We start from the raw sequence: 16,432 nt of genomic DNA, 5'->3' as shown, positions 1-16,432 counted from the left end.
GCAGAAGTGAAAACATTTATTCTCGCTCACGACCCTTTTGGTTATTGTGGTTAACGATACAGGATCTTCAAACAAAGTGAACATATTATTCTTCAAATATAAGAACATACATAAATTGTGCAGTAGGATCTAGATTGTAATGAACTTTTTTTTTAAACCAGCTCTCATCTCTATTCTTTCTTTTGATTTCTTTTTTTTTGGTAGCCATTAAGATGAACCTGACTCCATCTTGTCACCTCTCACTGCTCCTTCTGCTTGTTGTAAACCTAACAGGTGAGCCATCTGAGAATATATTTACAGTACATACTGTCTTCTTAACCTTTAAACCTTCAGTCACGCAGGGCTGACTTCACGTAACTCCACCTAAGTAAAAACTAAAAACTAAAAGCTTCGAGCTTTTCTCATGTTGTGGAAGAGAACCTCTCCGACTCTGTGTGTCGCATCCCCTCCCCGGCTCTTAGGTGTGTACGGGACGAGAATCATCGGGGGTGCAGAGGTGCCACCCTTCTCCATCAAGTATCAGGCCTCCATCCTGTTCATGAACAACCACTTCTGTGGAGGCACCCTCATCCACAAGCAGTGGGTGGTGTCTGCTGCCCACTGCTGGAGACCGTAAGTCACTGCAGTTTTACACCTGGGACAGATTTACTGAACGACCACAGAAGCACATACTGCACCTTGCATACGAATCTCAGAGCTGTGTATTAGAATGATCTGGAACAGCTATGAGACGCTGAAGTAACTGTTGGACGGTCTGATCCGTAGTTGATGAACAAGCACCATAAGGGTCTTGTCCTTTGCCTTCTACTGTGCTCTCCTAGAAGTCACATGATCACAGTGGTCTTGGGTGAGCATGACATCAACAAGGAGGAGGGTACTGAGCAGAGGTTCAATGTCGCCTTGGTCATCAAGCACTACCAGTACCAACACTGGACATTTGACAATGACATCATGCTGCTTAAGGTAAGGGTTGACTGTGGAATGTGACATAGGGTTGTTTTTTGATACAGATATGGATTTGATATATAGATCCTGTGTTTTTTGGGCTTGAGTTGAAACCGATTGCAGACACTGATTAGACTTCTGATTAACATTGATGAGTCAGTGACCTGCAACACAATGCTGATGCAGAGTAAACAGAACAATGTCATGATAGATATGCAATAAACAGTTCAAACTCTTTAATATATAGCAATACAAATATTTACATTTCTAAATGATGTATGTCAGGTTTCATATGTGTGCTGCTCCTCAAATGACCCTTCACACAGATGTGTCATATTATGGTAAACACAGATACAATTGTCTGTTATACATTTGCAGCCTCTGATAGCCAGTCGTGGATAAAGTATTCAGATACTTTACTTCAGTAAAATAACCAATACAACAAGGTAAAATACTTTGTTGCAAGCAAAAATCTAAAATTCTAAATCTTACTCCAGTAAAGTATTACAGTTATCTGCAAATAGAGAACACTACTATTTTGACAGGCTGAGTAGTACTCAGTGGAGCTTCCCTTTAGCTATTATTCATTTTATTCGTTGGCTCAGTATTGACCTGCCTGTGACTCACTGAAAAGGCTCTTTTAGGGACTCCACTTTCAGTCAGTGAATAGTTCCTCATTGATTTGTATTGTGCATATTGGATATTATTAATGAAACTGAAATCCCAGTGCACTCTAACAATTTTGCCATTGAAACACAAAAATGATCCTTACTACCTATTGATCTAGAGGCCTGATTGAGAGGCTGTTAAACTCCTTTATTCAATGATCTGCTTCACAGTGATGTACTTATTTATCCTTCTCTGCCTCCGTCTGTTCCTGTTTCATTCATTGTATTCTGTTTTATACAGTGTTTGTATGCAATATCTATGAGTCATCAGTCAAGTAGAGTAGGTAATTTAGAAGATCAATAACCCTCTTCACTCGCATTTGCATGCAAATAGAAAATGTACAATGCTACCTTCAGCATTAGCTTTCTGCGTTGACTGACTGAAGGATATGTTCTCTGTGGGTCAGTTGGACCGGCCAGCTGACATCAACGCCACGGTCGAGCTGGCTTCTCTGCCAGACCCGGACTCACCGCCCTTGGCCAGATTTGCCAGGTGCACAGTCAGTGGCTGGGGTGTGACCTGGCTGTACAGCTACCAGCTGTCACCTGTGCTGAAGTCGGTGGATGTAGAAATCTTTAACAACTGCAATTACTACTACTACTTCAGGATTACAGACAACATGATCTGTGCTGGATCTCGCTCTGGTGGGAAAGACTCCTGTCAGGTGAGGCATGAAGTTGTAATCGTGTACTGTTATAATGAGATGTCACATTAAGGCGAAGTTTGCTGCAGTATAATTCAAAACAATGTGTTTTAGGACTTCCAACTTACTGAAACGTGTATTACTTTCAAACTGAGAGACAGCAAAGAACAATTCATTTGAGTAACTTCATTTTGTGGCACTGTTAAATATGCATTAATAGATTTGTTTGGCCACTTGGGGGCAGTGTAACGATGGAACACATCATTCACATATTATATCCTTGTAGAAATGAAAACAAAATGTGTCAGCAAACATTTATTTGGAGTTGTGTTTGACTGACCAATTTAAACTGTAACTTCACCCCAAGGTTTGATAAGTCCACCCAGGGAATCAAATGAAAAATAAAAGTAGGCAAGGGGGTGAGAGATTATATGCATGGCCGCTTCCCTGTCGCGAAAACCTCCACACAGCGTCGACAAAAGAGTGATATGGGGAACTGAATTTGATGAATTTACTGTTTATCAGAAGAATTAGTCACACCATCTCACTCACCGCTACTGGGTGACTACTTTGCTGGGAGGAGAGCAGACGTCAGCTCCGGAGACTGACGCTGCGCCTGTAGCAACTTTAGTTCAGCCAGCGCAAACTCTGGCGCTTTTCTCTTCAGAGCGGCCTTCTGCTCTCCTCCCGGTGAACTTGTTTCCTAGCGGCAGGGAGCTGGGACTTAGCGCTGCTGCTGGCAACCAGCCTGCTGTTCCGCTCATTTTCTGTAACCAGGGTATCGTTAGCATGAAAACATAGTGGAATTAGCAAGCTTACTTTAGCTAGCTAGCTAGCTGCTAAACTAGTCAAATTGTACTCAGTGCTCCATCTACACACTCTTGTTACAACATAGGAAAGCACCTTGCTATTGCCAGATAATGAGTCATTAACACTGATTCACCAGATTTGGTAATATGCTGACGGCTTAATCTCCAGTTAAACAGACAGGAGAAAACAATCAGGATCACAATCACGGCACAGGCTTGTGCCGTGATTGTGATTTTACACAGCGGTAAGATCACAATCGTTTTAAGCCATTTTCAACCCAAGAAATAGATTCACTCTAAACAATTTCACCAAAATAACGGTAACTTACTGGCAGCAGGAACGCCGTTATATATATATGGCATACCACTCTGATTCCATGGCATATACCACAAATATGAACTTTCAAGCGGCACCTGCCTTCAGGACACGGTGTGACGGTTGGAAAAGTACTAGCATTCCACCCCAGGGATAGGTACGCTGAACAACAGTAACATACCACTCCAGGTATCGGTACCTAACCCTGAACAACAGTAACATACCATCAGCCACTTTTCGATCTGGGCGTCACTCCCTCAGACACTGAATTAAAATAGCAATAAGAGTGAAACCATCAATTAAAATAGTATCAACAACAGTGTAATAGAACTGCATCACAGTCTAGCTTGTTAACAAGTCTTATACACATTTATAGTTAATTTGAACTGCATGAACTCACATGAATGAAAACAGTAAAAAGAGAGGACACCCTAAAAGAGGACTTGACTGCAGCGTCTGGCTGGTATCCTCAATCTCTGATGACGAGTGACTAAACAAAATAAAAACTTTAATGTTAATTGACGGCATTGAATGTTAATTTACAGGCGAGGGATGAACATTTAACTGTATGATACAGTTATGAAATACTGTAAGATACAGTTGAAAATCCACCGTAAATTTCCAGCAATTCATTACAGTGTTGTTGTAAATTTGGTAAGAAATGACTTTACCATTTGCCTTGTAGCTCTGTTTTTGTCTTCACCAAGGTCAGGTGGAAAAGAAATCTGTCTCTTTTGTTGCTAAATGCTCCACTATGTTCCCCGTTTGTCCTACAACCTGAATAACAACTTGTTACTGTTTCCTCTTCCATCCTCAGGGTGACTCAGGAGGACCTCTTATTTGTAATGGTAAATTTGTGGGCATTGTATCTTGGGGCATCGGCTGTGCCTATGCTTACTACCCTGGCGTCTACACCAAGGTCAGAAACTACCTCAAATGGATCAACTGGGTTACCCAGAACTCTTAATAACAGACTCTTAACAACAAACTCACCTAAGACTCTACTGTGATGAAGATTCAAGTGGATCCTGAGGGAACCAAAGGCCTTAATGGATATTGTTTTGTTGTATACAGTGCTTTTATTTTTAAAAATCTAAATCATTTGTAACAAACACCCCATGAGTGTGAACCCACAGGTAATAAACACAGTGAAGTTTCTTTTTTCTTTTTTTTAACACTCAGTGAATAACACCAGAGAGAGAAGACTCAGGGTTATTGTGAAATAAAAGTCTGACATACAATGACTACTACTACTACAACTAAATGCACTTTGTATTTTACTTATTTTACCGTGTTTGTGGTGTTTTCCAGAAATCATGTCACAGATTTTGGTGATCATGTCAGAGATCATTTTGATCTTTTAAGCCTCCATTTCTCCACTGAAATAAAAGCTGGACTTGTACTAGGTACTGGACTTAACAATAAATATAAATGTTTTCTAAAACTGTCTCCGCTATTTTTGGTTATTTATCAGACCCCTATACACGATAAGGAACAAAAGCAATTCGGGAAAATTGTTTGTTTAGTCATACAACAAAGCCGCCGCCCATTAAATTATGACAGCTTGTTGGCATCCTAGCCAGTGACTGGCTGTGACCACTCCCTCTCCCCCTTCCCTCTGTCCCATTCCTATTTAAAGCTGAGCTACAATTGACTCAGTCACCGACTCAAAAACAGCCTTCCAAGCCCCAAGAGCAATCATGGACCAAGTCGAGTTCAGCGGTGGTGTGATGCATATTAAGGACCACAGCTCTCCACCCTTGTCTCAGGAAACAGTCGAGAAGCTGATCCAACGGTCTCAGGAGGCAAAGCAGCAAGCCTACTGTCCTTACAGCAAATTCAGAGTGGGAGCTGCTCTCCTGACGAAAGACAACTCTGTGATTACAGGTAAGACACACAAGAAGCTTTAAGTGTTTTCCTAAAACAAATCTATCAAGTTATTTGCCATTATGTTTTACATTAAGCATTGTAAAAGTTAACCACATGGTAAGCCGTGATACAAATTAGAGTCGAGGAATTACTTCTGTTTAACTCTAAGTACCAACATTTCATTAAAAGGAAATTCATCATTGGCTTGATCGGTTTCATTTTGCTGTGCTATGTTAATTATTACCTGCGTCAACAGCAATGAACACACTGACGGGGATGACAAATCAATGTCAACCACGAGGCAAAGGAGCAACTCTCCGGTTCATGTTGCTTGACTGTACAAAGCGAGTCTCGTGTACCTCCGTGGGGGAAAGTAGCATGGCAAACTGCTGTTAGTGCAATGACCTGTTGAGTAACTGTTTGATCAGGAGAGAAGAAGTAAATAGACGGCCCACTTTGATGGCAGAAAGGCCTCTTGTTGTGTAAGTTTGCATACATTTAAATAACTCATGACTGTACTTGTGTCCTCTGGCAGGTTGCAATGTGGAGAATGCATGTTACAATCTGGGTGTCTGTGCTGAAAGGAATGTGATCGCCAAGGCAGTGTCAGAAGGTCACAGAAGTTTCAAGGCAATTGCAATTGCCAGGTAATGTCGGCGTCTTAACACAGTATGTTCAAGGTGTCAGCATCCACCCAGGCAGTCACCATTACTCTATTACCAAACCATGACACACCACGTTCACTTTCTTTCTGCACAACACAAATCTGTCTCTGGTTAAACTTCAACAGTTGGTTTACCAAAAAGTGAGGCAAGAAAAAGTTGGATGTGAGACTCTGTCAAGCAGAAACCAACACGCTGCACCAAAATGAGCAGAAGCTTCTTTTAAATGGCTTGTGATGATAAGGTTTGTGTGAGAAAGCTGTATAGAACAGAGCGACTTTAGAAAAAAAATAACCAAGATTTGTAGTGAAGTCACACCACCGTGAGACACTGCCATCACTCCAAAACAGTAGAGGCTACAGTGTATTTGTGCTCAACAATAATCCCAGTCTTGTTTCTCAACTCCATTTTTCCTCGTGTGTTCCTTGCAGTGACATGAATGACAAGTTCATCTCCCCGTGTGGTGGCTGCAGGCAGTTCATGAGAGAGGTACAATCTGCTCTACTGGTTTGGTGCAGCTTTTCAAGAAGCTTTTAGTTTCCAGTTTGTGATGATATATTCGTATTAACTTGGGGATGCTCTGTGAGAGGACTTGACTACTTGCTATATTTTTATTTTGATGTCATTTCCCTCACAGTTTGGATTACACTGGGATGTGTACTTGTCAAAGCCCGACGGATTGTACCTGAAAAGGACTGTGGACGAGCTGCTACCTGACTCCTTTGGCCCTGAAGAACTGTTAAGGAAGTGATTTGACATTCCTACTGAGTACGGCGCCTGCATTGTTGTATGACACACACACACACACACACACACACACACACACACACACACACACACACACACACACACACACACACACACACACACACACACACACACACACACACACACACACACACACACACACACACGTGGTTGACAATGCACGGACGGTATATAATTAACATGCTGCTGAAAGTGTTTTCATGTTAAGCAGAAGTTCCATTTATGGCACATTTTTGCTCTTGTATTATCTGTTGAACGTCACATATTGATATTTACTTCATGTATATTATTATACACGTGAAGCTAACTGTCAGACTATTAGCTGGAAAATGCATTGGGCCTTAATTAGTGATCCTTTTAATGCTGTATTGTTTACAAATATTTGGTTTAAGGAAGCAACACAAATGACATTTCGTATATCCATACATTTTAATAAATAAACGGTTTTAAAATGAGTTTCTTTTAATAATTTACACTTCATTTTTCACAGTAGGATACAGACAAAAATGAAGTTCAAAGGGCATACAAGGAGAAAAATAAGGATTACAGGTTACAGTGTACTGCAAATATTTGTTGAGTAGCAAATTATTCAGTTACAGCGTAAGAGGAGGAGAGAGACGGGGTGAAGCATTTCAGCTGCCAGTGCAAATTCACTAAACATTTATTAGTGATTTTAGGTCTACATATTCCATGCATTGACATTTACAGTGGTTTAAGGAAACAGGCTTAAAAAAGAGAAAGTATATTTGTTAACATGTATCTTTTACCTCTGATTCAGACAATCAACTTAAAAAAGAAAAAGAAAAGTGAAACCAGCCCCAAACAAAACAGCAAGTGTAAAAACAAAAAGGCAGATTTTTTTACATTTTGGGTACGACTTATCCGAGATGATATTTAGCTGCATCGGTCACTTGGCTGGTAGCATATTTAATGTTAAATCCCTAGACAAACAGCAGCATGACATGGCAACTTGGTCTGAGCTGAAAACACCAGGAAAAATCTTATTTAATCATTAGCTCAATTCTAAAAACATATTGTAATGTAAAATGGTGTTGTGCGAGTTGATTATTGACAACAATGCTGTGGATTTGTCTGTCTCAATGTCTGGAATTAAAAAGGTCAGCAGATCTATAACAGCAAACAAAGATCAATAATCAAGTTCAACTGAAGGCTCTGAAAAGTACAAAAAAAAAAAAAAAAAGACAAATATTGTTCTATAAACGTAGTGCATCAGGCTCAGTTTCCAAGTCTATATTCGTAACAACTACTGCCAAGTAAAAACTAATGATAGGAGGCGGTCACGTGTTCAGGCTGAGAGCCTCTAGGTGGGTTCAAAAGGACTCGAGTAGAGCAAAACAATTGCGCTTTTTCCGAGCTGAATATCACATAATGAGTTAAAAAGAGAGGAAAAATACACGGAGAACTAGAGTTAATCTGTAACGCACACAGCTAGCTGCAGCCTTCGTCTGTACCATGATGCTTGTTGGCTGTTTTGTGGGGGAATGAGTACACCACCTTCAACAGGATCTCTACGTGTGTAAAGATTGACTGTGTATGCATGTACTACAGCTTTTGTGGTTTCCCTATAGAGTCTCCGTTTTCCTCCTCCTTACAGAAAACATGAAGCAGCATCATGCAGCGCAGACTCTGTACCTTTGCTACAATAAGCACATTTTGAAGGTTTGCGGTAGCACACTACTCTATGCCCTCAACGTCCATCTGCTTCACACGATCTAACAGATAAAATGATTCTGTGAACAGGTCGCAACGGTTCACTGTAGCGACCCACCTCTGTGTAAGAGAACTTAAATGATGATTTGAAAACTGCAACATTGTTCTACAGTGTTGTTGTTTTTTTCTGAAGAATGTAATCAGGACGCAAAACCACAAAGTGTTTCCACTACCATCAAACCTTTTTTTGTTTTACTTTGACCTCAGCTCTCTGTGAAGGAGTTAGTGGTTTCACTAAGGGAGGGCCATGCAGGGACCTGTAATCTGGGTAGGGTGCCCTCCATTAGCCTCTCCATCCACAGGCCCAGCCTGTCGAGCTTGTGGTGGACTTCTATGCTGGTGGCCCTACTGGAGCCCCTCTTGGGTACTGCCCCATCCTCCCTGGAATGGGACCTGGACCGAGAGTGGGAGCTGGACCTGGACCTGGACCGGGACTTTCTCCTGCTGTCAGAGGAGGTCTCGGACGAGGAGTCGTTGGGATCGTCCCCTGTGAAGACGGGTCTAAAGAGGCAAAAGTATTTCTTGTGGCCGTTGAGGGCCAGCACGTGGCCGGCGTAGTCTGGAGACTCCTCGTCCTCGTCCGAATGGCCCTCGCTCTGCATAGCGTCAGAGGTTGAGCGAAGGAGCGATGGCATCCAGTGGCGGTGCTTATCAGCGTTGAGGAAGGAGAAGTGGAGAGTCTGAGTCCTGTAGTGGCAGAGGGCTTCAGGGTTATTAGGTGGACCAAGCATGGGTCAAATCAGGGCATCTTAGAGGACAAGGTGCCTACTTAAAAAGCAAACAACTGAAATATCACTGAAGGAAGTAGACACGAAATTACTAACAGTTCCTTTCGACCAGAAATCATGTTCAGCTGTAGTCTGCGTTCACAAGGCTCTTTTATATGAATAAACTAATAGAAATAAATAACAATATTAACTTACCCAGAGAAAGAAAAGACCTCCTTGGCAAATTTCCTGAGCAGAGCATTCTTGGAGGCGTTGGTGAGCACCAGGACAACGTTGATGTGTCCGGGCCTCAGCTTGACCAGGTTGCTGATGTACGTGATGTCGGTCAGCTCCGTCACTTCCACAAAGTCCTTCTTAGGAGGACGGCTACGTGGACCGATGAGAAAGATGGAGGGAGGTATATTGTGTTATGAGGGGGAACACTTCACAGCCAGTATTGAGAAGAGGAACGATTACAGCTAGTATTAACTCTAAATGTACATGTGGCATGTAGACAGGCCTGTGTGAGTCCACACATACAGTGATTATCATGACGATATGGTTCATCTTCAGCAGGTCAAGTACAATTACTCAACTGAGACTTGAGAAGTGTGAAATATTGCATAGTGGATAGAGCAAAAGATGTGGTACAAAACACACCAGAGGTTATCTGGTGTATTCTGCGTCCATCTTGTGGTCACTTCACTACATTACCTTGAAGTACTGGCTCTACTTGATGCATCTTCCTCAGTTTGTGGTTGCTCCTTTGGCTTTGGTTTCCGGGGTTTGTTTTCCCCTGGCTCACTAGAAAAGCGCCCCCCAAAAAAAAGGAAAGTATCAGTACGGGCACTAACAACTCCTTCGGGGCAACACTAACCAGCCAGGATTCGACTCACTTCACATCAAAATCAGGACTAATCATGCAGAACTAGAAGACAATTAAGCTGAAAAGATGCTGAAAAACACATTTCTATTGTAGATCTAGTCAGTATCATTGAGTATAAGACATTTTAATTAAATTAATTTAAGTTTGGGCCTATGATTAGAATATTGCAGAATACAAAAGGCTCATGCCGCGCTCACCTGAAGGCCTGAATGATGACGGTGCCAAAAAGAATGAAGAGAGCGGAGAAGATCAACGACAGAATGGGCATCATTTCTCGCCTTGAGGACAGAAAAATGTAACTTTTAAAACATTTAGGAGAAAACACCCAGCAGGCCATATCAAACAATTAAACTAACCTCTAATTTTAGCGACATTTTTGAATGAGTGTATCACACTAAATGCAAGCCTACAGAGCCCCCAATCAGGTTATTATGACATCTTGATGCCGAAGCATGACTCAGCATCAGACACATTTGAGAGAGATGCTGCAGACTCTCTGGGTGAGTGTTGTCTTACCAGTTTGAGTAGAGAAGGTCATCATATATTTGAACGATGTAATCATAGGCAGCATTCATCCACTGAATAATAAAAATCTGGGGAAGTTAAAAAATGAAACAATGAGATTAAAACAAAAAGATCTGGTCTGAGAACTAAGTGTCGAGCATGTGTCCGCGGTGTCTTACAGGCGCCATCTCGTTGTTGAGTTCGGGCAGGGTGGCGTCTGAGCTCAGATAGGTGGGGTCTTTCTGCAGGAGCTCCAGCTGTTCGTGGAGGCGGTACTTATCTTCCTCACTGCCGTTCCAGCCACCGCTCACTGAGCGATACATGACCTTGCCAGCATGGCTCCGCCTCTCAAGAATCACCACCTGTCAGTGGTGATAAAATGCAGAGTCATAGGATGCACATATTGGTTATCTGACACGTATTAAAACGTTCCAGCAAGTGCACGTTGTCCTCAACGTTTTTTTTTTTTTTTGTTTTGTTGTCATGCATTTGATGTTTCTGCCACTGACCTGCGGTGAGACTGCAGCCTGATTGTGGAGCAGTGCCTGACAGAGAGGCTGCTGCTGACGCTGGTAGACGTAAGCAAACCGCAGCACGTCTTTTCTGTTAACTGATGCGAAGTCGAGGAAGGCCTTGTTGCCCGGAAGAAAGGCTTGGTCCTCCCCTGTGATCAGCAGCACACAGTACCTGCGAAGCATTCACGGGTCAATTCACCTGCTGCAGCAGCCGACCTTACACAACATTTCAGAGTGACAGCTACTGAAAGGCCTGTCCCGACTATTCTGTTTGGATTTCCGCTTCTTACAGTTGTCATGTGATGTTAACGGTCAAATCAGGACACGCAGCAGAGAGACGCCTCTTTCGATCAAGTGTTACTACACAAGAGGTCAATTTCAGAGAGGTATTACATGAACTACAGGGACCAGAGGCTAAGGACTCATAAAATGTCTTACTTCCTCCGGCGGTGGAACTGCTTCACAGGGCACAGCTCATCAAAAAGCTGCTGGTTGACCAGCCGAGGCACCTGCAGGAACTTGTTGTTGGAGACAAACTCGACCATTATCTGTCGCTTCATCCCTTTGGCCTGAAAAATGATTCAGTAATTCAACAATTAAATATTACAAATAATTTAGGCTCCCGTTTAAAAACTTTGGATGGGTCACTTCTTTCTTTTTGTACCTGTATGATGTCGACAGGCTTTTCTGTATCCTCCTTAAACAGCAGCATGGTGGGGGCGTACGTGTTTATGTTGAACTGCCGCAGGAGCCGAGTGTTGTGCGTTTCACCCTGGTCCACGAAGCCGAAACGCACATAGTCTCTGAAGGCAAACGCTGTTAACTGGAGAGCGGAGTGGGAAGATGAGAGCGTCAGAAAATAAACACATTAAAACAAATAGAAGAAGAAGGTGTGCAAAAAGAGGCTGAAAGCTGCTTGTATATAAACTCATAACTGCATACATTAGATAGTTATAACTAGGAAATGTGATTGGTTGAAACCGTGTTCTCACAACTGTCTCTGAAATATTCTGTGTCTGTCTCTATCGAACACATTTATTGATGTTAAAAAGAGTACAATGCTGTGCAACAAAAGAGGAAATATTGATTCATGAGTAAAAAGAAAAATGAGGAACACATGCCTCTGTAGTTTCCGTGCGGGTCTAATCTATCTGCTCTCTTGTGTATTGCTGCACAGCTTTCTGCTTCCCACTATGACATCTAGTCCAATTACTGCAACTCTTGTGTGCCCGCGTGTGCGTGTGCGTGTGCATGTGTGTGTGTGTGTAAATACGTTGCTTACTTTATAGAGTAGGGGAACAATAGGGACTTGGTCAAACAAGAGAACACTGGGCTTATTTTCCGCCTGCCAGCTATCCAGATAACTTAGGTAGTTGTCATCTGTGATCTGGAGAAACAATGGAAATGATTATTATTATTCATGAATGCATATTTGCTGAATTAAATAACAAGTGCGCCTCTTGTAAATATATGATAATAAAATCAGATCAAAATCTTCTATTATAATCAGCTGAGAAACAAAAACAAAAAAATCCAATTATCTGACTTATAATCCTTTGAAGACGCATACATGTCGTAGTAGTATATTGACATCGGTTACCTTCTCCACCAGTTTCTGGGGCAGCAGGTCCTCAATGAACTGCCGCAGGTGCTCTCGTACCACAGCCTGATGGAAGAAGGTCACCCTGCCGTTCACCAGCCCGATGATGGAGGGAGCGTGGTGAGCTCCCAGCTGGTGAGCCAGGCGACGCTCATAACCCAGGTCCACAATGCCAATGCCAACACCTGGTGTAACAGTAAACAAATAGACCGCTATTGTACCTGACACAGTGTTCTCACACTGAACAAAACATTTCAATTGAGGTCGCAACCTAAAACTAATTTCACATAGATACAAATAAAATCAGTACATGTGAGCACAGAGAGCTTCTGACAGCAAACTGGTGACATAACTGGCTCATAGACATTTAGTGATTTATTATTTGACGGCGAATGTAGCAGAAAATGCACCTATAGTCCAGCAGAAATGACAACTGATTGGATGCTGTTCAAGTAGGTTCATATTAAAACCGAGTAGTATAATAATAGACACGACAAATGTGAACCCTATTTTAAAGTGAATTGTCTCTTTCACCAAACAGAGGCACGCAGAGTCTCTTAAAAAAGAACCGCTCCAAGCAGCGGGACTGTTACTCGAGTCTTGGAAGTTCGTGACGGACTGACTAGAGTTCATAAAAGATGCAAACATCTGTTTTTAGTGTCTGACAGAATCCTGAGTATCCGTACCAGCACAGTGACAGAGAAAAACAAGCCAAAGCTGACTTCATCTTGGTCTCTAACACTCTATAAAAAGGGGTTGTGTTAGACGGCTTCTGAGATAGACATTGTTTATTTGTATATGAACAATGGGTGAAATGTGAGAGGCGTCGCTTCTCTCTTAGGTTGCTCCAATCAACCTAAGAGATCAACCAGCAGCAGAAGGCGGCCGTTTTCATCGAAAAGCGCTCTGACACTATACACACGGTAAGGGTAAGCCACCTAACCCAGCACCAAAAAAGGCAAACAAAGTTATCACCTAGTTAAAAACATTGTAGAGCATTTACTACAAACCCATCCATACTGAACACTAATTCTACCGGTTATGACTTTAGCATAGCAAAGCCATTGGGTGCATAGACAGACATGCAGGATATTTTTCCGGGGCAGGCGAACCTTAATGAGCAGAATTAACTCAACAACTTTAAATTCATCTCCAGTGCCAGACGCTTGCGAGTTGAATTCCTCCCTTGGCTCTACGCTCCGTTTCAGGAACCGAAAAGAACAAATAAACCCTCATGAATAATTAATGAAATGGCCGGCTCCTTGTAAAGCATCTTAACACTTGGAATCGCATTTGTCCTATAATGGCCTGCCACCGAGCAAACATCAACCTTAGGTTGTGATGCTTTTAGGGAAACCAACCCTGGTCTTGAGAGTGCGGGGGGGGGGGGGGGGGGGACAGCAGACTTACCCAGTGGCTCCAGCTCCAGCACCGTCTCCTTCCACACGGGCTCAATGTGGATGCAGGCAAAGCACCACTCGGAGGTCACTTTGATGAGGTACGGCCTCTTGTGGCTGTCTGGGAGGACGTCGCTGTTAAACTGTGCGTGGTGAAGCAGGTACTTGCTGTCTGCAAAGTCTCTGGACCTGGAGGAAGGTTTGGAAAACCAGACAGAGAGACATTTTTTATTTTAGACAGAGCCTACAGAGGGCGGTCAGGACATGAACCATGAGTAAGCGTTCTATAACTTTAATGTGTTCACTCAGTCTAAATCATGGTGCACTAAAAAAAACATATCTTCACAAAGAGGTTACTTTAGTTTATTAATCTAACAAAAGATGTTTCTCCTTTAAGTCTCAAAATCAAAATATAAGGAGTCCAATAAGTCTGCAACTAACGATCATGTCTTATTACTCAAACTCCAATCGTAGGTATGCGGAGCTCAAGCTGATGTCTTTAAATTGCTTATTTTGCTTGACTGGCAGGCAAACAATCCAAAAGGTATTCCACTCACAGTGGTATGAAAAGAAGGAGAACAACTGTAACATCCTCACATTTGAGAAGCTCCAGCAAATGATTGGTGTTCAATGAATCTGTCATCCATTTTCTGGTGACTGATTAGCAGTATGATGCATACACGTTTTCAACACATGACCAAAGTCTAGGAAGGGGAAAATACCTGGATGCAACTAAAAGTGGCTGACAGTAGATTTGTCATTTTGTTATTATTATCAATAACCAAAAGCAAACACAAGGAGGTGCCCAACCTACATCACTCACTATGGGATAGACACAGCAACATGCTGGGAAATAAATATTTAGAGGCTATGGAGTAATACATGTTTTGTAATTAGGGGCGTGTTCCCTTATGTCCAAAGTACTCCTCTACCAATAGCACCTTCACAAGCGTGCAACAATGGGACATGTGTTTAATGTGAGCCTGTACCTGGGGAAATGGAAAAAAGACTCGTCAAAGTAAAAGCTGTTGTGGAAGCCGCGGAAACCCTGATGCTGTGACTGGCCAAGGGGCTGGTTTTCCTCCATCTGCCCGTAGCGGTCGAAGTTAGACCGTCGCTCCTCGTTAGACAGAATCTGTGTGTGAGAGGACAGTGTTATTCATGATGGATCAACTGCAGAAAGACCTTGATGCTAGTGTGACACAGACTCAGTGAGCCTTATAGAAATAAATACAGCATGTCAGCTGGAGTTAGTGTGTGAAATAGAGTTACATGATGTGTTGTGATGCATTCACACCCACCTCGTATGACTTGGACACCTTGATGAACATGTCCTCAGCTTTAGGGTCCTTGTTCTTGTCAGGGTGCCTAGAGAAGCAGGAACATCAGGAATCACTACTGGGTCACGCGGGGTTAAACGTGCTCTCAGTTAGACCAGCTCGTGATGGGTTTGGTGGGATAACAAGCACCAGTCAAGGTGTCAACTGTACACTGTTATAACTGAACGGGGGCTAATTTGCAATACAGTCAAAGATGTGTGCTTGGCCTACCGCCAGGAGACTTGCTGTCATGTCACTCACCATTCTTTGGCGAGGTTCTTGTACGCCCTTTTCACTTCTGCTTGACTCGCACTCCTGCTGACACCCAGGGTTTTGTAGGGGTCATATTCAGAGGCTGCGTTCACCAACTGCACACTCAAAATTAGCAGAAAGATGGCGAGCAACAGCGGACATGTCCGAGGATGTCGGCGGATTTTCCCGAGCGTCATCGCTTTGCACTGTTCCTCGTCCCAACGCTAACGTCAGTTAGCCACCGAGCTATCAGGTGACGTAATGTTACGCAGCTATTCCGTACAAATATGTCAAGTTTAGAGCTTACGTGATACGGTCGGTTGACTTCTTGAACGTTAGGTTAAATATAGTCGACATACTGGTATTTTACTACGATGAGGCCATTATTTTTCTAGCTAAAGCAAAGCGGTAGCGTCATGACCGCAATGAAATATTCATTTTCCGCTAGTATATTTCAAAATAAAATCCCCCTAACCCTCTTCGAATTACAAATGAACTGAAAATGGTGTTTTTTTTTGCAATTAATTGAAATTAAATTGCCATGAGAGATGAGCCTGTGTAACATAATATATATATATACTGTTGAAAGTCAAAATATCTAAACTGCTACATGTGATAGATTTGCATATTGATGATTAATGTCCACAACTAGTGCCACAAATGTGTGAACACTCGTTGATGAATGATTAATAGTAAGAGCAGATCTCAAATTACTGTTAATAATCGTAATCATATAGGAACAATTATTTATAGTGTTTGGAAATCAGCCCACATCAGCAACATTTCTTGAATGAATTAGATATTTTCATTTATAAACAGCACTCTGATGCATTACTCATA

General features: G+C 42.3%; 3 protein-coding genes across 3 annotated transcripts; 2 read left to right on the top strand and 1 right to left on the bottom strand.

Moving 5' to 3' along the window:
* Positions 1 to 212: 212 nt before the first annotated feature.
* On the top strand, positions 213 to 4,349 carry LOC306715655 (trypsin; the record flags this gene model as incomplete). The annotated part of the gene is made up of 5 exons (XM_079186096.1): positions 213 to 273; positions 462 to 612; positions 822 to 963; positions 2,021 to 2,278; positions 4,200 to 4,349. The coding sequence occupies 5 exons, from the start codon at positions 213 to 215 to the stop codon at positions 4,347 to 4,349; spliced, it is 762 nt and encodes a 253-aa protein (XP_079042222.1).
* A 733-nt stretch (positions 4,350 to 5,082) lies between these two features.
* On the top strand, positions 5,083 to 6,664 carry LOC306694359 (cytidine deaminase-like; the record flags this gene model as incomplete). Its single annotated transcript, XM_079157162.1, has 4 exons — positions 5,083 to 5,269; positions 5,787 to 5,898; positions 6,345 to 6,402; positions 6,551 to 6,664. The coding sequence occupies 4 exons, from the start codon at positions 5,083 to 5,085 to the stop codon at positions 6,662 to 6,664; spliced, it is 471 nt and encodes a 156-aa protein (XP_079013288.1).
* A 462-nt stretch (positions 6,665 to 7,126) lies between these two features.
* On the bottom strand, positions 7,127 to 15,939 carry dnajc16l (DnaJ (Hsp40) homolog, subfamily C, member 16 like). Its single transcript, XM_079157049.1, has 15 exons — positions 15,602 to 15,939; positions 15,323 to 15,389; positions 15,011 to 15,156; positions 14,035 to 14,210; positions 12,625 to 12,809; positions 12,307 to 12,411; positions 11,689 to 11,847; positions 11,463 to 11,593; positions 11,019 to 11,196; positions 10,689 to 10,871; positions 10,522 to 10,598; positions 10,203 to 10,283; positions 9,834 to 9,923; positions 9,336 to 9,506; positions 7,127 to 9,099 (listed from the first exon to the last, which is right to left on the bottom strand). The coding sequence occupies exons 1-15, from the start codon at positions 15,787 to 15,789 to the stop codon at positions 8,616 to 8,618; spliced, it is 2,421 nt and encodes an 806-aa protein (XP_079013175.1). The 5' UTR covers positions 15,790 to 15,939; the 3' UTR covers positions 7,127 to 8,615.
* Positions 15,940 to 16,432: the final 493 nt, after the last annotated feature.

The sequence above is a fragment of the Pholis gunnellus genome, assembly GCF_910591455.1.
Source record: "Pholis gunnellus genome assembly, chromosome: 3".
Taxonomy (NCBI): domain Eukaryota; kingdom Metazoa; phylum Chordata; class Actinopteri; order Perciformes; family Pholidae; genus Pholis; species Pholis gunnellus.
This window is presented reverse-complemented; position numbering and strand designations above follow the sequence as displayed.